The following is a 24042-nucleotide window of genomic DNA, read 5'->3' as shown; positions in this document are numbered from 1 at the left end:
TACATATTTTAGTGGCCTTTTAAACAGTTAACTATTTGAAAGCATGAATTATTTCTGCTTAGCATTATTTACAAGAATACACTCTATCATTTGATTAATTTATTGCAACTATTTACTATTATGATCATGTTAGTACTTTCAGAAAAGAATCTAATATAATTTAGTTGCATTTAAACACTGAGCTAAGGGAAACATTTGTCAAAATTAGGATAAATTACTTTTGAAATTATGGATTTTAATAGACATTTGGGGTAACAGACTCAAGCACAGATCAGAAATACTTCTTTGAAATATATTTTCATAATTGACTTATTTTATATTTTATAAGAATGCAGTGGATTTCTGATGTGAAAAGTTAAATTTCTTTTGTACCTGTGCACATGGTTAGATATCACTGGTGAGGAAAGGGAAGAAAAGATTTTCATTAGATTTATTGATCTTGAGTTTTATGGAGAAGATTGTATGAAAATTCTAAAATCTTAAAAAAAATCTCTGAAAACTTAAAAATGAGTTAATGAAAGTGTTAGTTTCTAATTAGGGGATTGGGCAATGTTTCAAATGACTTCAGATTTGGGATGTGTTTTTCTTTTATTGGAGAAGTGTCTGAGATTATGCCTTTATTTCAGAAATACTCACTTTAATCTGTTTGATAGGGAAATACCTAAACTGTCTTGTTGCAGTTGACTTGCTCATCTATTTTCCGTAAACAAAGATGCCATGGCATACAGAAATTATACCAAAATTAATTATAAGAATCATCATAGAATAGTACTTAACATTATGAAGATGAGCCCAAATGTTGATTTTAAAATCCTGGTTCTGTTACTTATTAGGGAAGTTACTTAACTTCTGTTTCCACATCTGTAAAATTAGAGTAATGCTACCACCTACCTCACAAGGTTTGAGGAATATACAAGTAGTGTAGTTAGGACCGTTCCTAGCATGTGTGAGTCTGTATTTGCTGATGCTACAGCCCAACCAGTTACTCCTCTTCCTTCTACTGGGAATTGACATCATTCTACTCAGAGAACAATTTGAATTCATTTCTTTAGTCAGCAGCTTCCCCTCCCTGTATCTCTCTGATTGTATTTAGCCATCCTTTTGGGAATGAAGTTAGAAAATCTAAAGGACTATCCTTTTAAAATCAGGTGTATTTTGAATGATACTGTATTTAAATTAAAATGTGAAAATACACTCCCCATGCATATTGGGGAAATACCCGTGAGCACTTTACTGCTTACTCCCGAGGATTATTTGATAAAGCTACTTCACTTGTAAACATTTCTTAGAAATTATAAGAGGTTAATCCGTATATTATTTATCTATAGGACTAATTATGATTTTAACATATTAGTTGCATCTTTATCTTCAAATAGGTTTTTAAGCCTCCAATGGGCCAATTTTTGTTTTGAGATTATTTTTCAAAATACTTTTGCTACTCCTTGGCTGCTATACTACTGTTTTTCAAAATCATTTAAATTTTCTGGAGTATTTTTTAAAAGATGAACTTACTCTTGTAAGTTACATATGCTTCAAGGATTTCTTTCTAATGAGAGTTTTTCACCAGCGCCTTGGCTATGTGTGTGTGTGCGCATGCGTGTAAGTACACACATACCTACAATCTATGGGCATATTTTCGTTGCTTCATATTTGAATAATAAATATTTTGAAGCATTTGATCTATGGGAGTCAGAAATGTCAGATATACCCTCAATCCTGGAACATAACACAGTTCATGAGAACTGGCTTTTAAAGTCATGCATTTTTCATAGAATTATCTTCTTTAAGTCAGATTTTAATGTTCTTGATTTAGCATACATAATATAAATCTCTTTACACCGTAAGACAAATGTGCACCTAAGATACTAGAACTTATACTTTCAGGATTCCTTTTATCGTGTATTTGAAATGGACCTTCTCTCCACATCACAGACTTCTTTTCTGTATCAGAGCCCCTCATTAGATTGCGTGGGTTGGCTGGTGTAGGTAGGTCCTGGCCAGTGCCCAGGACGCTCATTCATATACGTGGGTGTACACACCTGTTCTTAGTAAATTTTATGTGTCTGTACAAATATGTATGAGCGTTATCAGACTCAGATTTAAATGTACTAATTCCTGATACATCCCCTTTCCCAGAAATGTCTTTGTTCCCCACTTTTCAAGACTCAGCTTTGTTTCTTCTCTCTTTGAAGCCTGTGTAGGTTCCCTCAGCTTCCTACTATACTTTATTCTTTTACCAGAGCTTCTATGATATTAGTAAAGATTTCAACTTGATGTAAGTTAGAGATTATGGACTTTAATTACAGTTACTTTCATTGTAAAATGGGAATATTAACTCTCGGGCATTGGATAGCTCTGCTTTGTACAGGAATTTATTAACTAATATATGTAATAACATCCAGTTTGTGTTAAACATGGTAAACATCCAATCGATGGTATCTGTTATTAAAATTGTTTTATTTTATTTATATTTGTCTCACCTTTGTTCTCTGTGAGCTTCTTTAAATCAGGCACTGTGACATATAATTTGCAAAGTCTTCAATTCCTGGCATATAGGTGATTCATAGATGAATTAATAATGGAATATATGTACCATGTAATAAAAGTCACTATTATAAATCAGTGGACCTTAATCAAGACCTGGTAGCAATTGCTTGGATTATATTGGGGTTAACCTCCAATTTCAGTCTTTTTCAGTTTTTCAAGTGGTCTTTTTGATTCTTATTAAAAAGAATCAACCTAATATATCATTTATCATTCTCAACAAATAGTATTTTGATTTTTTGGTATTATTTAGTTATGAGAGAAGCATAAGTTTATGCAGTACATTTGACAGTCTACTGATTTGCTCATCATTGAGAAATACTAATTGATGATGTATTTGCTATGACAGCTGGCTTTCTGTTGTGGACCAGATTATGAACACCATAGGGCAGTGATTATGGTGTCTGAATGTGCATGGTAGATTAATGAGTTCAGCCGGTCAAAACTACTTTTCAGTAAGGCCCTTGGCAACTCGGTAAGATGTTCATTAAAAATATCACATAAATCCTCTTGTTTCTGTATCATTATGTCAAAATGTCAGTAAAACAAATCTATTTAGTTCTTTGATCCATCTTTCAAATTATATTTTAAAGTCTGCCTCTGTTAAAACGTGTTTGGACTCAGATGTGTGAAGAAGATTGAACATAAAAGTATCCTAAAAATACCTCAAGTCTGATATTTTCTAATTTTTGTTAAATATTTTGAGATTGCAAATTTCATTGAAATATCAACTGTAATTAAGTGTGTGCCATTTGTTTTTCTACTCAGGTTTTACAATTTGATGAAATGGTTTCCCCACGATTTAATAAATATTTGTCTTATTTCACATGAATTAATTCAAAACTGGATAAGAGCAACATATTTTAATCAGCTATTGTTGTGATGGACTAGAAAACAAATTTACTCCCTAAGCAAACTGTTTACTATGCATTTGAATGGGATTTATCTTGCTTAGCACTGGCAAGCTAAACATAGAAGGCAATAATTAATAGGAAAGCCAGATATGTATATTGCATACTGAATGAGGCAACTTCTTTGTCTTGAATATGTTATCATTCTTTAGTGTATAAAATTTATAATTATCCTGTAATATGCACACCCAGCTCTGTTCAGGCAACACCTGTTGAAGTGAAATAGTGGAGAAATTCTTAGGCTGTGTGAATGATGCATTTTTAAGTGGTACCAAATGTGTGTTTATCATGATTTTATTTTCATATGTTTTCAAAACTTGAAGTTTGCTTTTCAATGTATAAATCACACAAGTACGTTATATTTACAGAAAGTACTAGGACGTGAATGGAGATCAATGTGTAGCTGGGTACTCTGTCACTCCCTTTGTCCCACCAGCCTGTTTAAAAAAACAAAACAAAACAAAAAAACCCCCAGAGATTTGTAACATCTTTAGCATGATGGTTTAAAACACATTCTGAGAGAGCGGGTTGGGGAAGGATGTCAGCGTCCCCATATGGGAATGCAAACTTGTGTGTGGCCAAGTTACTTTTGGCAGAACGTAGTGTTACATGCAGTAGCTTTACACGCAAGTGCAAATTGCACGTGCTCGTATTTGTGTTGCAATCTAAATCACATAAATTAGACATATGAAGACAAGATTTAATCATCTTGTCAGTCCTTTGCAACACAAATCAGATTTTTGACTACGCAGTCCGGGTAAAATGGCAATTACACTTGAATATGAGCATGGCATAAATTACTTTTCAAACCATTGTATAGAGCACAATATATGGAAAAGAAATGCTTAATTCATTTGCTATGCTTACTTTCTTTTAAAGATTTATTTGTTCTCTGTCTGCATAGAATGATGAGGTGTAATGGAAGCTGGAAACAGACTGAAAGAGTAATTTACATGTCAGCGTGCTTTTGCTCTGCCTCCTCCCTCTGAAAATGGGCTGTTTATTCAGTGAACTCTGTTCTTAAAGTGATTGTGCAAGCTTCAGGTCATACCTTCCGCCAAGTGGGACCTTAATTTTTAAAAGTTTGCTCTTTCTGGACTCTTGTCTGCTTTTCTAAATAGTGCAGAGTTCCTGGGGGACAGCATAATTTCAGAGAAACATAAAGCTAAAAATAAGGAAAAACAACTTTATAAATGGAGACTTTTCATGCAACTAACAGAATTCCAAGGGGATTACTGTGGGATAGGAGTTATTAATGACCTTGAATTCCCTTTCTCCTGTTTCTGATAGCCTGTTACATCATTGAACTCTCTTAACGGATGAATTACAGACACCGTACTGTGCAGCTGTAGAGTAGAGATTCTGTTGTCTTTGCATTCCCAGGACCTTCCTGTAAGAAACACACAATTGTGGTTGAAGGTGTTATCAAGAAGGTGTAACTTGAACTTGAGTTGATCATTGCTTATTGCTAGTTCTCGGCAAAGTTTAAGTGGAAACAGGAGTTTGGGCGCTTGAGTATCCATGCAGGGAGTGGGGGTGAGGCTGACATTTGCTGAAGAACTCATATGTGCCATGTAGTGTGGTATAGACGTTGCATACATTCTCCTTGTCAGTGTTCTCCTCTCCCCTCTAAAAGGTTTTATGTTAACAGTTTAATAAATTAGGAAAAGGGGGTGCATAAAAGTTAAGCAACCTGCCTCAAGTCACGTTAACCCCAAGCGTTAAAGCTGATGTTCATTCTGTCCGGCATTCGTGCCTGGATCTTTTCTGTGACCGCACAGCCTTTCTCCTGTGTGGTGATGCATGCCATTCATTCATGTGAGATCCTGGAATCCTTGGCACAGAAGAGTCCTTGGCCTTTCCGTAGCATCATCTGGATGGCCTGATGAGTCAAAGGATCGGGGTGGAACTTTGTGGCTGGTTTTTATCTCAAGGCAGGGAGGTAATGCTGGAAAGTAGGTGTGTAATTATAAAATTACAGGAAATAATCTACAGTGAAACTTCTTTGTCCTTTTCCTTTTTAATTCATCAGATCTTTGCTATGATGATCTTGTATTAATATATTTAATAGAAATTGGGTTACTTATCACAAGGATAATGCTTTCTCTATGGACTCTACCTACCTTAGTTGAAGTGATTTCTATTGAGTTTGGAAATTCCTAAGTGGGATATTATACAAAGAGGTATTATCGGTCTTTAATCTTTATTAATGACTCATGAAAATTATAATTATTTCATATATAGATGTTACTTAGATTATAGAATAATACGTACTCAAAATGGGAAATAAAGAACTATCCTGTTTATTGTGAAAGGCATCTCTAACACCTGATATTCTTATAGATGTGATTTGCTGACTCCCTGTGGCTTTTATTAAAAAATATATGAACATTAGTTTGCTTCTCTACAGAGAATGATGTGTGTGTTATAGAGGTCCGTGTGTCTTTTCTCAGCAGTGAGATGGCTCATGCTGTACAGGTTCATAGGAGATACGGCAGGTGTCACCTGTCACCTAGCAACAAGATTCCTGCTTTGTGTCTTTTAGTGTCTCTTTTCATTTTCAGTCAAAATAGCTCTGAATATGTAGCACTTAGATTTGCATTCATCTCCAGAAATATTTAGATTAACCTTCAAATATTTTTAGTTCCCAAGATAACTCACCACGACAATGAGACAGAAATAACTTTACATGAAAAAAGGCAACTTACATATCAGAAACCTTGATACTGCATAACGCCAGTGTGGATTTGTTATATAATAGCTCAGACTGAAATGTACGGACCTGCCTGTGAGTTCCCTCATCAGCTTTAAAAGGTATGGTAACTGGGAGGAGGGTGTAGCTCAGTGGAAGAGCACGTGCCTAGCATGCACAAGGTCCTGGTCCTGGGTTCAATCCCTAGTACCTCCATTAAAGATAAATAAATAAACCTAATTATCTCCCCTCCCACGTTAAAAGTTAAAAAAAAATTTAAGAAAAAGTTATGGTAACTGAATTGGATATGTGTGTACACCTTTATTACTTGACTTTTTTTTTTTTTTTAAATCAGCACTTAAAACACAAGCTCACAATTAATGAAGTCGTGATTTGTAAAGCTGAATCTAGAAGACAGAATTCCAGGTTCGGGATCGCTATTCCAGCACCAGGATTCCGTTACTTGAAACAGAGTCAACTGAGTTACCTTTAGACAGAGAGTAGAATACCCTAGCTAGTCAGATGTCTATAAAACCCTTTAAAAACGGGTTTCTCTGTCTCTGTTTAAAGATACATGAAGGCATTCTCAGGGGAACCAGCAGCAAGTGTACTTATGGGTCCTGAAGTATTTGGAATGTATTAAACACTAACCTGTAAAGACTGAGAACATAATAGACCATTTAAAATGAGATGAAGAGCCAGCAACCTCTGGGGAGGGTATAGCTAAGTCGTAGGGCATGTGCTTAGCATGTACAGGGTCCTGGGTTCAATCCCCAGTACCTCCATTAACTAACTAACTAACTAAATTTTAAAAAACCTAAGTAACATCCCCTCCCCCTAGAAAACACACACACACACACACAAACACCCCCCCCCCCCACACACACACCCACACACCCAGCAACCTGTTACTACAGGGCAACATAATGCTTGTACACGGAGGTAATTATTCCAAAGTAACTCCTTACTCATTAAGGTGGGTAGCATCCACTTTCCTTCTGGCCAGGGTAATTTCTGTTATGCACGGTGCTCTCTTTGAATTCTGATGGAAGCTGGTTGACCATGTGTAGAGATTTCAGGGAAGAAAACAAGAGTTAGAAAGTGAAGAATTTTAGACAGTCATTCTCTGTTGTTTACAGCTACTGAAGAGAGACATGTGTAACTAGAATTTCTCCATACTCTCCACGAAAAGAAAAATAAACCTGTATTTACCATTGGTTTCAGGCAGCAATGTTTTTGTTAAAAAGTAAATCTAAAATTCTTTCTAAAATATGTTTTTGCCTTTTGTTATTTTTCATGTTTTTCATATTGAAATAAATGACCTTTGCTTTTCTTCACCTGCCAATTAAGAATAATTTGGGGAACCAGAAAAGTGAGAACAAAAACCACGTGTGATGAATTTTTTGATGAGGACAGTGGCCTTTGTAACTTCTGTACTTAGGGAAGATTTACTGGATACTTTCACAAACCTGTTTGGCAGAGTTATCTTTTAATTAGGAATTGATGAGATAATAACTGTTACCAGAAATGTACCCTTTTCCTATTTTATGTCATATTTTGGTTTTGACGGAGATTGTGGAATAACCCAAAGGTGCCTTAGCATGAATAAAATTGGAGCTTCATCAGTTTGTTCTATCTTGTGGTCTCAATTTGGGGAAATCCTCAATTTGGTATCTTGGCCATTAATTAAAGAGTGATAATTCTTAGCTATTCTTATGTGTATGATAGTGCAGATTGTTGGATAGACATTGCTTCAGTTGGGGTAGGTGGAGGGGTAGGTGAAACAGGTATTATCCTTCTGTGGAGAAGGAAGTTGGGCTTCAGAGAGGTGGACTGAGTTGTTTCAGGTCACACAGCCAGTAGATGACAGAGGTGAAACTAGACACAGATGTTCTTAACCCTAAACTGTCTTCATTTTCTGTCATTTTTGCTGCTTAAAGTATAGGGTGTTGGGTGGGCTTTACAGGGAGAAAGAGGATCTTGAGTTCTCTTTGAGGAACTTGAATGGAAGACAGAAATTAGCATTGTACCCAGCTGTCCCCAGATTTAAGTCATACTGAAATATACATTTAAATTGTAGGTGTTTACAAAGATAAATCGTGCACTAACATTTGGGACTAAGGGGTTTTTATAAGGACATTAACTTGTTACCTTGCATATGAAATTAACCTCTGATCATCATTATCAAATGGATCTAAAAATAGTTCATATGCTCAACTCAGAGAACTGCTTTCAGAATAAATAATATCCTTAGGGTACTTGGTAAATTCCCAAATGCTAGAAGAATGTATGATACTATGTTATGTATAGTTTACACAATTTAATGTTTGTTGTAGTCTGTCGTGTAATTATATCTAGAAAGTACAAATTAATTAAGGCCCTAGTTACTTGGGTAAAAAATATCCACACAATTGATATAAAGGGGAGTTTGTTTTTCTTTTATTTCTCATTATTAGCTTCACTTACGCATTTGATAAAACCTTTATTGATCTCTTAAAGTTTGCTAGGCATGTGCTGTGTATTGGGAAATAAAGATGGAAGTGAACTAGGTTAGTATGTGCTACTTCTCCTGGTGAGAATATAAACTGGTATAGTCTATATAAAAAGCAATTTGGTTAATATATTTGGAAAGACCGAAAAAAGTTAATAATTTGGTCCAGTAATTATACTTCTATAACTGTATTCTAAGGCAGTGATTAAAGGTGCAGACTGGGGCAGCTTAGCCCTGGCTGAGGGCTGAGGGGTAAAAATCTACACTTGGCTTCCCTGGTTGGGCCCCACCTCCTGATGAGAGTCTGTCTGTGTCTTCCCAGAGAGGACATCCTTTCTAACTGCACAAAGGTACCCTCCAGTCTAGTGGAGGTCCTGGTGTTTACAAGATTTATGTAGGTGGAGGTGTAAGTGTTATTGGTCATGGTAAAAAAAAAAAAAATCATAAACTCGTAGATGAAAATGAGGGGGTAAATGTATCCCTACAGTGGACTATTATGAATTTTGAGTTAGGCATTAATAAGTTGAATATTATTTCAAAATGCTCATGGTTTATTAAAGTGTGAAAAAAATTACAGAACTAGAATGTAAGATTGAAGCCAGTTTTCAAGTACCTGGTACATTCTGCTAAGAAGTTGGAACGGATTGATTGAGATACATTTTGAAGACTAGAAAGGACAAGACGTGTTTGACAGGAACATGGTGTTTTAGATGACTTTTTAATTCTTTCAAAGGGTACTCTATTTGGGTTTCATAATGTAAAATAGAAGGATCTGAATTTCAAGAGAATATTTCCAGTTTGCCACTGTAATGTTAAAATATTGCATTTATGTTCTATTGCTTGTGAGGTGGTGAAAGCTGTAAAATATATTAGGGGATGTGTTTTGAGACATAAGACACATCTATTTTAAAATACAGTTATTGAGGGAGAGTTGGAAGGAGGGAAGCAGATGAGTCATCAATTGATTGATTTAAACTGGGATAAAATTAAGGGTTAGTTCCTCTTACAGGCCAAGATCGTGGAATGTGTGAATTCTGGTACATTTCATTTAAGGCTGTATAAGTGAGTGAACCCTTTTTCTGTTCAAATGTATGGAAACGTGCAAAGGAAACCTGCCTGGATGCTGCCTGCGTAGACATTGGCACAGAATGGGTGCTGCTAAGAACTCTGGGCGTGTCCCCTCTTGAGAGTGATTCCAAATGAAAAAAAAAAAAGTCGACTGTGCTTAATAAGCTAGCTTCACTGAATGCCAAAGAATATTTGTCTCATGAAATGGAAATTATGAAGCAAGTTACATAATGCCAAGAGAGAGTAAATAGGAAGACTTTCAAGATATACCCAAATGGGGCAAATGGTCTATTGTGTTCAGAACTCTCCAATCCAGCAATATTTAATTCCCTTTGGTGAGCTCCAAATGGTCCTGGGGATTTGGAAGCTTTCAGAAACCACATAAATATTTACTTCATGTTGGTTTAATTTTTAAGAAGTGACATCTCTTTAATCAGATTCATTTTGAAAAATTACTTTAGTATTGGCCAACATGGAGCCACCAAAACGTATTCATGTTAATCGGTATCAACTATTAAGAGGCGGGAAAAAAAAAAAAGATCATTTCCTCTGGAAAACAGCGTTACTTTAAAAATCTCTTAGTTGCTAAGAGTAACAGAGCCAAGTGCTCCAGCCGGAGTATTTGTGACTTTCATATATTAAATTTACTTTAAAACCATTTTCTCCAAGCCTTCTCTCTCTGTTTCATCCCTTCCCTTTCTGTCCCTTCCTCCCTTAATCTTTATTTGCATTTTGATGTCTTGTGCCCAGGATCTGTCAGTGTCATAGCCGGAGTTTCTGCCTCTCTTCCTTAATTTCTCCATTTTACCCTTTACATGGCTGCTAATTAGGAAGCAAAGAGCAAACAACTGAAGAAAGACTATTCTCCAGCTGCTATTCTTATTATATGACTCTACTAATCAAGAGATTCCTCCAATGGAAGGATGTTACCAACATACAGAATTTTTTTTTTCATTTTTTAATTGATGTATTATAGCTACTGTACAATATTATATGTTACAAGTCTACAATGTAGAGATTTGCAATTTTTAAAGATTATACTCCATTTATAGTTATTGGGCTATATTCCCCATGTTGTACAGTATATCCTTGTAGCTAATTTTATACCTAATAGATTGTAGCTCTAAATCCGTGACCCCTGAGATTGCCCCTCCCCCTTCTCTCTCCCCCCCGGTAGCCATTAGTTTGTTCTCTATAACTATGAGTCTGCTTCTTTTTTGTTATATTCATGAGTTTGTTTTATTATTAGATTCCATATATAGGTAATCTATGGTATTTATATTTCTCTGCTGATTTATTTCACTTATCATAATACCCTCCAAGTTCACCTATGTTGTTGCAAATGGCAAAATTTCATTCTTTATGGCTAAGTAGTAGTAGTGTTCCATTGTGTATATACCACATTTTCTTTATCCACTCACCTGTTGATGGCAGTTAGGCTGCTTCCATATCTTGGTTCTCGCAAATAATGCTGCTATGAACATTGGGGTGTGCATATCTTTTTTTTTTTTTTGGGTATGTACTTAGGAGTAGAATTGCTAGGTCATATGCTGGTTCTACTTCTAGCTTTTTGAGGGACCTCCATGCTGTTTTCCATAATGGCTGCACCAATTTACATTCCCACTAACAGGGTATGAGGGTTCCTTTACTCCATGTCCTCACCGACATTTGTTATTTGCGTTCTTTTTGATGCTAGCCATTCTGACAGGTGTGAGGTGATATTTCATTGTGGTTTTGATTTGTATTTCCCTGATGATTAGCAGTGCTGAACATCTTTTCATGTGCCTGTTGGTCATCTGTGTATCCTCTTGGGAAAAATACCTGTTCAAGTCTTCTGCCCATTTTTTAATTGGGATATTTGTTTTTGTTTTGTTTTTTTGATGTTGAGTTGTATGAGCTGTTTATATATTTTGGTTCTCATTTTTTGTGTGCTTTTCTTGCAGGATCAATGTGACTCTAGAAACAAATGGATGAATGAATATCCATATGAAGAGGAAAACAATAAAGGTTGGTTGGTCAAGTTGTATAATTGCAGTGGCCGTCCTATTTTGAATATTACTTTTGGGCAATTTTTTGCATTAGAATATTTCCTTGTCTGACTATGAGACAGAGGTCAGTACCTAGACACCCTCATCTATCTATAAAGTGTAATTTTTGTGTTTAAATCCTTCAGTATAAAAAAATTATGAGGAGGCAACCCTTCTTATGCAAGTCTAGCTGTCATCAGTTTCTAGAACTGAAGCTGGGATTTTAAGAATCAACTTTCAGATGGATATTATAAAATGGAGAACCACTTGATACAATTGATCACTGAGACCAAAAAAAAGGCCTGATTTTGTTTCATAAATATCAGTTTCTACTGCAAGCATAATCCTATTCCCAGTTCCGTATGCTGTATGATTGCTGTCAGATGCCATCCTCTTTGCACCTGCGGTCTTGGCTTCTGTCAGGGGAGTGGGATAATTATGAAAGGCTTTTAACTTTGATTTCTCACAGACAGTACCGGTACAAATTAGAGGGTAAAAAGAATCCCATGAACTTTAACAGTAATCAAATGCTGGCTGTCACTTTGTGGCGTCTATTTGAACTTGTACTGTATATTGATTATAATATAAAAATCATAGGTTAATACTAAAAAAAAATCTACAGTATGTTAAGCCATCTCTATTTCATAAACTCTGGTACAGAGACGTGTGTCTCATAACTCCGTATAGCTGCACAACACATGCAATTTCATATTTTCCTTCCCCCATCGCTCCTGCTACCTTCAAATAAATGTATGTCAGGTTGGTTGCTTCCAGGTGATTTTCCACATTGTATCTTTCATTTAAAATTGGCCTTCTTCTGGTTCAACATCCATCCGTGATAAAAAATCTTATGACAAGCCCACAACTAACATCATACTCAGTGGTGAAAGGACGAAACTTTTCCTTTATGATCAGGAACAGGATAAGAGCGCCCACTCTCACCGCTTGTGTTAAACATAGTACTAGAAGTCTTACCTACAGCAATCAGGTAAGAAAAAGAAATTAAAGGTATAGAATTGGAAAGGGAGGTATAAAATTTTCTCTCTTTGAAGATGTTATGATTTTATATATGGAAAATCCTAAAGACTCAACCAAAACATTGATAGATCAATGAATTCAGTAAACTTGCAAGATACAAAATCAACATACAAAAATCAGTAGTGTTTATATACACTAACAACAAAATTTCTGAAAAAGAAATAAACTGATCCCATTTACAACAGCATCAAACACAATAAAGTACTTAGGAATACATTTAACTAAGGAGGTAAAAGGTCTCTTTGCTGCATACTGTAAGGCATTGATGAAAGAAATTAAAGAAGACACAAATAAATGGAAAGGCACCCCATGTTCATGGATTGGAAGAATTAATATTGTTAAAATGTTAATATTACTGAAAGCTATCTATAGATTCATTGCAATCTGTATCAAGATTCCAATTACATATTTTACAGAAGTGGAAAAAACATTTCTAAAATTTATATGGAGCCTCAGAAGACTTCAGTGGAATCTGAGAAAGACAAAGCAGGAGGTATCACATCAAACTTTCTGATTTCAAGCTATACTATAAAGCTGTAGTCTTCAAAACAGTGTAGTACTGGTAGAAAAAAAGACAAATAGACCAGTGTAACAAAATCAAGAGCCCAGAAGTAAACCCACACATATATGGTCAACTAATATTTGACAAGGGAGCCAAGAATACTCAATGGAGTAAACACAGTCTCTTCAGTAAATGGTACTGGGATAATTGGATATTCATGTGTGATAGAATGAAATTGGATCCATATCTTAGGGGACACTATTCAAAAAATTAACTCAAAATGGATTAAAGACAAAATTGTAAGACCTGAAGCCATGAAACTTTTAGAGGAAGACATAGGAGCAAAGTTCCTTGACAAAGGTCTTGGTGATGATTTTTTGGATATGACACCTAAAAAAGTACAAGCAACAAAAATTGAAAGTAAACAAGTCAGACTACATCAAACAAAGAAGCTTCTTCACAGCAAAAGGAACCATCAACAAAGTGAAAAGAGTCTACAGAATGGAAAACAAGTATTTGTAAACCATAATATCTGATAAGGGGTTAATATCCAAAAATATAAGAAACTCCTACTACTCATTAGCAAAAACTCCAAATAACCAAATTAAATAATGGTCAAAAGTCTGAAGAGACATTTCTCCAGAGAAGATACATGAAGGGCCAGGTGCATAAAAAGATGCTCAACATCATTTGTTGTCAGGAAAATACAAATTAAAACTACAGTGACATATCACCTCACACTTGTTTAGAATGGCCATAATTAAAAAGACAAGAGATAATATAATGTGGGTATGGATGTAGAGAAAAGGGAATCCTTGTGCACTGGTTGTTGGGGTTGTAAATTGGTACAGCCACTGTGGAAAACATTCTGGAAGATCCTCAAAGAATTAAAGATGGAACTACCATATGATCCAGCAGTTCTACTTCTAGGAGTATATCCAAAGGTAACAAAAACACTAACTTGCAAAGGTATTTTATCCCCATGTTCATTGCAACATTATTTACAGTGGAATATTATTCAGTCATTAAAATGAGGAAATCCTACCATTTGTGACAACATGGATGAACCTTGAATGCGTTATATTAAGTGAAATAAAGACAAAGACATATACTGGATGATCTCATTTGTATGTGGAATCCTAGGGGGAAAAAGCCTTCCTTGCTGCAATTTCTCCTTTGTTGTATTTGTATCTAGAAAATTTTCAGACCTGTAGAGGGAGTATTGATTCAGAGATGATATAAGGGAGATTTTTTGGGGGTGTATTATAATGTTCTTTTTCATGATCACAGTATTACCTACTTTATGAGAATTAATTGTACTGTGTACTTACTGTATGTGGATTAGTGGTGTGCTAGTAAACTGGCTCTGGGATGTGGAGGGAGGCCTGATGCGTAGTATTTGTCAATTCTTACTATGGCTGGTTTCAGTAATTTAACAAAGAGCTTACAAGATTCCTTAAAATTTAACAGTTGGCTCTCGTGAGCTGGGGATGAGCTAGCTCTAGCAAGCCATTGATGATTTCACTTATAATGTAAAGTTAAGCAGTTTTATATACTCAAGACAAATGGGGGAGATGTAGCAAATTCAAATTTTCCTGGCTCATCCCTGTGTAAACATGGAAGCTGTCACTGATCTTCTTGAAAGATATATTTATCCCTTTCCTTATGTAGGATGTTGATACTGTATTGATGTTTTTGTTCAATTGTTATTAAATTTTTATGTTTGAATGGATCAGTGTTAGCTTTGTAAGTTTATACATTTTGACAGGGTCAGTGTTCTGTAGCTAATTTTACAGCAACTGAGGATGATGGCAAAGAGAATCATTGTGTTACCGCTTATCCTGAGGATAAACTGAAATTATTACCTTGATGAACTATAATGTGTGTGACTCATTCTAAATGATCATGCCTTCACATCTGACAACTCAGGAGTTCAGAAATCTTTATAGAGGAAGGAACAGTGAGTGTTTCACTGAATGTATTTGTCCCAGTGAATTATTTATATCTTTCTTATCACTGTTTTTTGATAATTTTTGATTCGTAATTTTAGTAATAGATGCCTTAGAACAAAGAACACACTGATGCTTGTTTTAAAGCCTGCTTGAATCAGGTGCTGTTAGTTTTAGTAAATTCTGATACAGAGAGAAAATCGCAGTTTGGAAACTTACCTTTTCTGTATGTCGCATATATTCACAAGGTCAGTTTTAAGATGGTGTTTTAAAAATGTTAGCCCTGGATGCCACTGTCTACATAATTGAAAAATGATTTGAATATGGCTCTTAAAACTATTTTGTACATTTGCAGTTTGCCAGTGGTGATCACATCTTGCCAAGAGCCACAGAATATCATGCTGTGCTGTTCTGCTTAGGTTCTAATATTTAAACAACCTAACTAGCTCTTGTATGTAACGTTTCTTTTGCGGCCATATCAAGAGTCGTACTTCCAGGAGCTGTCTTCATCTCCTCAGTCAATCAATCAATCAATCAATCAGTAATATATAAGTATAAATATATATGTTATATATAAATATATATTTATATTAAAATACATATGAGTATATATAGTTGCCCTGTTCTTCCTTTTACTCAGTTTTTAATTTCTTTTACTCAATTGCATTCCACTTGAATTTGTCCCTTTACCATCTGCCATGAGAAAACATGAAATAAATTCTACAAAGATCCCAGTTATCCATTATTTTCTATTCACATATATTGGTGTAAAATCTGGTCTACATGCTCTTTAATGCATTTCAGCAGTTGCTCTCCTTGCGAATGTTTGCGGACATGGCTCCGCAAACCTGGCTTTGCTCCATTTGTTTTCCAGCCGTTTCAGTATGTTTACCAAGTGCTCTCAGCAGCTGGCTTAGAGCAGGTGTCCAAAACATACACATGCATATACATTAGTCCAGCTTCTCAGAGTGCACGTTCAAACGTTTGTTCTGTGACTCTGATGAACAGCTGCCTGGACCATCCAGTGTTAGCCATGGGTGAGTTTTACTTTTTGTATTTGGAAAGCAGGAGGACCAGAGCAAGCCTTTTTGAGAGAGCTTTAATTCCCTACGAAGAATAGAGTTTGTTTCATAGCGATAGGCATATATCTTGTGGTGACTTGATCTTTGTTTTCCATTAAGTTTCAAGGCTCTTTCTTCACACAAGATAGAAAGATTGTAATAGAGACAATCCAGCCTGTCTTCCATGTTGAGCTGAACAGGCATAGTTACTTCAAAAGCCCCAGTTGATGTAAGTGGAGTCTGTTGTCAGCGCTGGACCACTGTACGTTTGTGTAGAGTAGCTGCCTAGACAGTAAACGTGGAACAAAAAAATTCAAGGCTTGGCTCTGCCATTCTCTGTCTGTGTGATCTCGGACCAGTGCCTTCTTTCTGAACTTTAATTTCCTCAACTGTAAGGTGGAATTACACCTGTCCTAGCTATTTCAAGGGGTGAAAGAAAATAGGGCATATTTGTGAATACATTTCAAAGCTATGGAGTTGGCACAGGTGTGGGTGGCACTTGGTACTATTATTTCTGTAGCATCAGAGGTCCATGACTTTGTTGTGTGACATCACATGACAAAATCAAGTATTTTCAGAATTGGAAGTTGCCCACAAAGGTCATCGACTCTGTGATGTGCAGGGTCTGTGGCTGCCTTACATAAGAGCTGGTTGGTTACTTTAGCACTGTGTTGAGTTTTCTTTGGAATTTTCTAATGTATATGGCCTTTTGTCCTATTTCCAGGCATATATAGTTATATTAAAAGTTCTTCCTTTTATTGAGCCAAATCAGTAGACTTGATAATGATACAAACTAGTAGGTACATTGCATATTTATTGAAATATCACCCTGAATCAGCGCATTCTTCCATCAAGTCGCTTCACCCTTGGGTGTCTAATTTCTCATTCCTGGGATGCGAGAACAAAGTGATATATAGGGATTTGAGACAGACTGTGCCACTGTTGTGGGAGAATAATGACTTTGTTATTTGAAAAGATGATGCATTGCTTATTTTAAAAACATTAAAGCATGCAAAGCCCCATCACCTCCCTCCCTCACACCTGTTAACCTTTGGTGAACATTATTTACAGCATCTCTGTATGCATACATACAAGGAAATAGAGACAGTTTTACAAAAATAGGATCATATTTATACTGTGTATTTCTGATAAAAAGTTATTTATTTATTTTTTCTTAGTTTGCTTCCATTGTAATGGAAGAAACAGAAACTGAATTCAAGCCAAAGGAATTTATTATTTTCAGGTTAATGTCCTTTCACCAAAGTGATGCTGTTTTTTGAGAGTTAAGAGAAAAACAAAACCAAACTTTGAGTTCTGGTAATTCTGTTTTTGAAAATGAATTTGACTTGAAACACATGTTTGGACTTTTTGCTGTGAAAGATGGGTAAATAATGACATTTCTTTCTCTCTTTTCCCTCTTCTTGTTTTACTGTCTTCAAATTTAGATTAGTAATGATTATTTTCTGATTAATTGTGATGATCAAAGCTATTTAGTCTTAATTCTTATTTTTCTCAGAAATATGGAAACATTGATTTGCTGCCATCGGCATTGGTGTCACTGTGCAGGCTCAAGCCAACTACTCTTCCCACTTGTTCTTGTTTCGTTTTTTGTCCAGATATCCATGGACTGTTTTTAGTAAGCGAGAAGTCCACTAACTTCATCAGTCTTGCTTCTTTGTTTTTATCCTTCTGTATCAGTTTTTTCTTGGATCCTGCTAATCAACTTTGAGAAGCAGAGTCTGTTTTTATGTCTTGACATGTAAATATTCTATTTAAAGTATCCTTTCTATTTGTTTCTTATTTAGTAACCCTGAAAATAGGTATAATGTTTCTCCTTGATTTTCCGCATGTGTGGTCTTCACCGTTAATGTTTTTATTTCACTTACTGTGCTTTCTCATTCACCATTTTTTTCTTGGTATATTTTCAGTCATGTTCTGTATTATCTTTTAGTTGCTGAAGGGGCTTTTCATCTCTGTAGTGTTATAAACCTCTGTCCACTTGTTTTCATCTACTTCATTTACCTTATATTTTATCATTTGAACCCTGTACTTCTTTGAGGATTATTTTTTTTTTAAAGACTTTTTTGTTCATATTATTATTACTGTTTTTGAGCCTGTGAGGTGTTATTTATCAAAATCCTTCATCTGTTTCCTTGGGGTCATTCCCCCTGGGATGTTTATTCTTCACTGGCTTTTTGCTTCTGTTTCTCTCTTGCTTTTGATATTCGCTGCTTTCACCAGCAGTTTTGGGCAGGAGCTAGGTGAGTCTAAATCTTTGTCCTGAGTTTATGATTTCAAATACTTGAAATAAAGGTGGTATTTCCAGAGTCCTCCCTCTGTTTCCCTTGCACAGCAAAGCCTCTTAAGACAAAGACTCCTGTCTCCTTCCAGGGACCTCTTGCCAGTGGAGCTGGACTCTAAAATGCTGCTTCTGTGTGTTTGCTCTCTTGGCACCACTTTCTCTGCTTTTGCTGGATTGTCCTTCCATCACTGTGATTTTTACTTTTCGGAAACTGCCCAAGGTCTGAGAGGGTGTGTGTCAGCTCCCAGTGGCCTCCCAGCTGTCACAGGCTTTGACGAGTTTGCTTTGATGGGCAGTCTGAGCTTCTGACTGTTTGAATTTTCACTTAAGATGGAGTTTTTCTCTCTCTTTTTCTCAGTTCTCTTTCAGAGTTTTCCGTGAGTTTTAGAGGAAGAGTATAAAAATGCCTTCACTTCACCATTTTTGATAGGTCATATTTTAGGTACATTTAAGGGACCCGTGGTGACTGCTGAACTTGCTGTTGTGTTTAAGAGCTCGGCTCTGCTCTCTGGCCTCCTGGCTTTCAGTCCTGGCTCTGACAGGGCATCGCCTGCCCCTGTAGCTTGTTGTCACACCTGAGATGTGTGGATGACGACGAGGATGATGGGAATGCCTACTCCATAAAGTCATTGTGGTGGTGAAATGAGAAGATGCTCAAGCACTTGCGTATTGTCTGGTAGTTACTAAGCACTCATTAAAATAGCTGTTTTTATTATTTTAAATCATATTAATTGTGTCAGTTTGGCTTTAGGAAAATTTGCTCTTCAGCCTAATTATTGTATCTATATTGTTTCCTTTGACTGAAGGTCTGCTGGGATGGCCCCACTAACCTGGGGTACCCGGCCTCCTACTTAGCACACCCACTTCTGGTTTCAGGGTATGACTGAGGACTTCCAAATTGTTGCTCTGTGTTGATAAGAAACAGATACATCTGGCTTTTCTCTTGGAGGATATAAAATCCTTGAAGGCACTGGATATGCTGCAGTAATTGGGACACATGCTGTTTCACTCACAGAATGCTGACAGCTCATATTAGTCAGGGTTGTCCAGAGAAACAGAACCAATAGCATATAATATATGCATACATATATATAATCTCCTATATGATATATGTGATTTATTGTAAAACATTGGCTCATGTGATTATGCAGACTGATAAGTCCCATGTTCTGCTGTCTGCAAGTTGGACACCTGGGAAATCCAGTGGTGTAATACCAGTCCAAGTCCAAAGGCCTGAGACCCAGGGAAGATAGTGGTGTGAGTCCAAGTCCAAGGGCATGAGAAGGCCAGTGTCCCAGCTTTAGTGGGCAGGAAGGGACTGAATCCTCCCTTCCTCTACTTTTTGTTCTCTTCGTAGCCCTCAACAGATTGGCTGGATGCTGCCTGCTCGCAATGGGAGGCTGTCTGCTTCACTGAGGCCACTGATCCCAATGTCAGTCTCATCTAGAAACATGTCACAGACACGCCCAAAAATGTTGACTGGGGACCTGTTGCACAATGGCGTGCACGTATTTAACCCCACTGTACTGTGCCCTTTAAAATGGTTAAGCTGGCAGATTTTATGTTATGTGTTCTTTAGGGCAATAAAATACTTAACTCTAAAATAAAAAAAGAAATAATATTTAATGTGGCCTAGTCACGTGGACACTAAAATTAACCATCACACCTATCCTGTAGTGTGATTAAATCTAGTAATCATAGATTTAAAATCTATCATTTGTCAGACACAGGGCTACACAGACGGATTATATTTAGACCCTGCTCTTAAGGCTTCATCATCTCAGGGACAGGCATTAAGTTACTACAATTGGATGTGATTATTGCTACAGTGTATTTAATGAAAGCTGGGAAGCTGGTGTGGCCCATTGATGGCTTCACATGTGGGGTGACCTTTGACCTGGGCCTCGATTGGTGTCCCATTAACTGGAAGAAATAGGGGTAAAAGTTACAGTATTTTGTTAAAAACAAAAATTCTTAGTAAATACAAAGTGCCCTGCAGAATTGCCTTTTGGAGTTAAGAGTAGATGTGATATTAAGTGATACCATTAAATATTTCAGCCAGAATCTATTGAGGCTCATTTAAGTGTCCAAATAATTTTCTCTTTCCCTTCCCCTCTGCCTGCCTCTCTCCCTTTATCTCTCTTTCTGTTTCATTCTCTGGCCCTTTGATTATAGTGGATTTTCAGCTCAGCTTTATGTCATCCTCTTTAGAGTACATTGCCAAAGTAGTTTATATAATGTGTTTTACCAGAAATTTTCAGGAGTGATCATAAAAAAGATATGAGCATCTTTTAAACATCATTTTAGTTAAACAATTTTGACTTAATGAGAATGTTATAGTATTAAAGCAACACAGCAATTGATTATTAAAAGGATTGTTGAAATATAATATGTATTTGGTTAATTTTGTTATTATCAACATCTGTGCATCAAAAAAAAACTTCCCCTCTCCCCAGCTGATGTTAGCTGAGAATTAATTTACTTTTCTCTAAAGAGACTTCTGTTTTTAATAAAATCATGAATAATTATTGACTCAACAATGAGTGTGAGTCTTTATCTTATACATAATTCAGCCCTTCGGTAGTATAGCTTACAGCTTAATGGAAGTAAGACTCACACATATTCCAATTTAAGAGTCAATTGGTTATTCACATTCAACATGCTTTGTTTTCCTGGAACTTGATCTGGTACCAACTTGTGTTTCAGAATTTGGGTTTGATCAGAGAAACAGAACCATGGGAATGCTAGAGAATATGGGATTGATTTTCAGGATTTGACCTCATCAGACTGGAGGAGCTACTTAAGCGAGGTGGATGTGGTTGTTGCCTCTGTATTTTCAGGCTAGGCCTGAAATCAGCAGGGCAGGCAGTCTGGAAGGAGGTGACAGAAATGCTGGAGAGTGGGGACAAACCAGAAACCGTGATGGTGGGCTGAGTCCACACAGGTTTCTCACTGCTCACCAGCCTCCAACCTCGGGGATGCCGTGAACTGCAGGAGAAGCAGGCACCCTTCACTGAGTCACACATAGCAGGGCTGGAGAATCAGATAAGCTGGTGGAAACCTTGGGTCGACTCTGTCCCTAGGCCAGCCTGGTGCACGGCAGTGACAGTGGGTGTGAGCTGCAACTGCATCTGGGCCCTGCCTTGATCTTTGAGTGTGATGAGAATGTGACTGCTCCTGCTTGTCTCCTGAATCTCACCAAGATGTCCTCATAACCCAGGAGCTGTGGAACCCTGCAGGGAAGACAGTGCTGGGGAATGCGGATGGAGCTCAGCCAAGCTGGCGACAGTTCATTTCCACCTCTGAGCCCCACGTGGTCTGTTCTTTCCATTTTCATGCAGAGGTCTCCTTCCCCTTCCGTCCATCTGTGTGTTGGAGGTTATTATACCTTTTCCGATTCCTGCCCTCTTTCCTTGATCCTTCCATTCCTGCCTGAGGACCTGAAGCACTGTCCCTGCAACCCGGGCTTGTGGAGATGATGTCCCACATGGAGACAGCTCACCTGCTCTGGAATACCAGCTGCCTGGATTCACTGTTTTTGAGCTCTGCTCATCTCTTGAGAAACAGCAGGATCATTTGTGGTCTTAAGTGGTGCTTGACTCGTTACTGGAGTCAGCAGTAGCTGAGATCACTCTGCTTCCTGGATCTTGACTGTCCGCGTCTATAATGTCATAGAACAGTTAGGCTCAGGCCAGGGCCGTGTGGCCACAGGGAGCTGCGATTGGGAGCACAGGCAGATAAAACACAGCATGAGAAGACGGAAGGTTCTCCTGTTACACATGGTGGAAATAGGTGGCTTATCTTGACATTAGGGACTTACCAAGGCAGTAAAGTTTAGAGTAAGAGCCTGAGCAAGAATGAGATCAAGAGATTATACTCTGAGTAAGCACGAATGATACCAGCAGTAGGTTGGAGGTGAGGTGGACAGGCTGTAACTGGAGGATGCAGTTGCTGGAGAGCAGCTGACAAGGAAGCATGTGTTAATTCAGGCCGGGCTCAGGAACTCGGAGGCTCTAATACTGGAGGAAAGAACAGGGGGGTTGTTTGTGGATGAAGCGCAGCACCAGTGGCCCTTCTGAAGTGGGAACACATGGGCACCAAGAAAGGTGGTCCCTCAGCCACTGGCTGGAATGGAAGATGAAGTGGCTTTTTATCTCACATGTCAACTCTCATCTGTTGGGGAGGTTTCCTGGAGGTCAACTGAGTCGTGGTGCAGGACTAGGAAATCGGTACAGGGGGGCTTCCTGGAACGAAGATAAAGGGGAGCGTTTGGTGAGGTGGGTGAAGGCGAACGGGGAGAAGGTATTAGCCCTTTACTGGATTCCGGGGGAGGGAGAAGAAAAGCTTTTGAAAATCTGGCTTCTGTTCCCAGAATTCCATTTGTAACCTCAGAAAGGACTTGACTCCAATTTATGATTTAGAGTAAAATCGGAAGTAATACTCTCATCAGATGATGAGTAAGAACAATTAGGTTGCTTAAAAAAAAAAAAGATTAGATACTGGTAGAATATACCTGTTTATATTTATACATTTGTATGTTTATGTGTGTGTGAAAGGTTGATTCTACTTTATGGATACATACTTGCTAGATTTTTCTGGGTTTTAATTCATTTTTAAAATTTCATTACTTTATTACTTTTATATGTATATATATTTGACACAGTGTTGTGTCAATTTCTGGTGTACAGCACAATACTTCAGTCATATAGGAACATACATATATTTGTTTTTATATTCTTTTTGACCATAGGTTACTACAAGATATTGAATATAGTTCCCTGTGCTTTACTGTATAAACTCTTTATCTATTTTATATGTAGTAGTTCGTATCTGCAAATCTCGAACTCCTAATTTATCCCTTCCCACTACTCCATTACTTTTAAGCTGAATTGCTAATATAATTCTTATTACTTAAACACCTGGACGACATGAATTAAGACACTTTTACCTGGTTATCCCCTTAGTAGACTCAATTCTTTCCAGTGGTGACTACTTTTCCTGGAAATTAATGTTGTCAAACTATCGATAGGAAAGACAAAGTATTATCTGTAGAATGTTTTATTTATGCTTCTAAACCCCTCTCACTTCCCCAATATACGCATTCGAAAAAGGTGGAAATAGGTGGGAGTCTGGCCACTGGCCAGATTTGTTATTTCCATCTGTGACAACCTGTATCAGTCCCTGAAATACTGAGGGACTTGCCTGAGGTTGCCCAGCAGTTAACAGAACCACATACATTTAATCTTTGTTTTGTAACATTTACTTGTACATCATTTCTCAAAGTGCTGTTTAGAAAGGCCCCAAAAGAGAAATAATTGTAGAGGTGGCACTTGTGAAGCTATCTGTGTGGGAGGAAGAGAGGTGGAGTGATTACAGGTAGAGGATAGTAAGCAAAATTTATCTTTTTAAGCAATTAAATGACTTCCACTTACAATTTCTTCTGGTTCCACGCTAGGA

At 37.1% G+C, this 24042-nt stretch overlaps 1 protein-coding gene across 13 annotated transcripts in view; it reads left to right on the top strand.

Annotated features, from left to right (window-relative positions):
* KLF12 (KLF transcription factor 12) overlaps positions 1 to 24042 on the top strand; it is a 405368-nt gene that overhangs the window by 117662 nt on the left and 263664 nt on the right. For all 13 annotated transcript variants that reach the window (XM_074378321.1, XM_074378322.1, XM_074378323.1 and 10 more), the window contains one exon: positions 11650 to 11713. In XM_074378321.1, the coding sequence (XP_074234422.1) occupies positions 11681 to 11713 (33 nt within the window). In that variant the 5' untranslated portion in view covers positions 11650 to 11680. The remainder of the gene's footprint in view (positions 1 to 11649; positions 11714 to 24042) is intronic.

Source organism: Camelus bactrianus, chromosome 14 (genome assembly GCF_048773025.1).
Source record: "Camelus bactrianus isolate YW-2024 breed Bactrian camel chromosome 14, ASM4877302v1, whole genome shotgun sequence".
In the NCBI taxonomy this organism is placed as follows: domain Eukaryota; kingdom Metazoa; phylum Chordata; class Mammalia; order Artiodactyla; family Camelidae; genus Camelus; species Camelus bactrianus.
The sequence above is the reverse complement of the archived record's forward strand: the minus strand, read 5'-3'. Positions and strand labels throughout refer to the sequence as shown.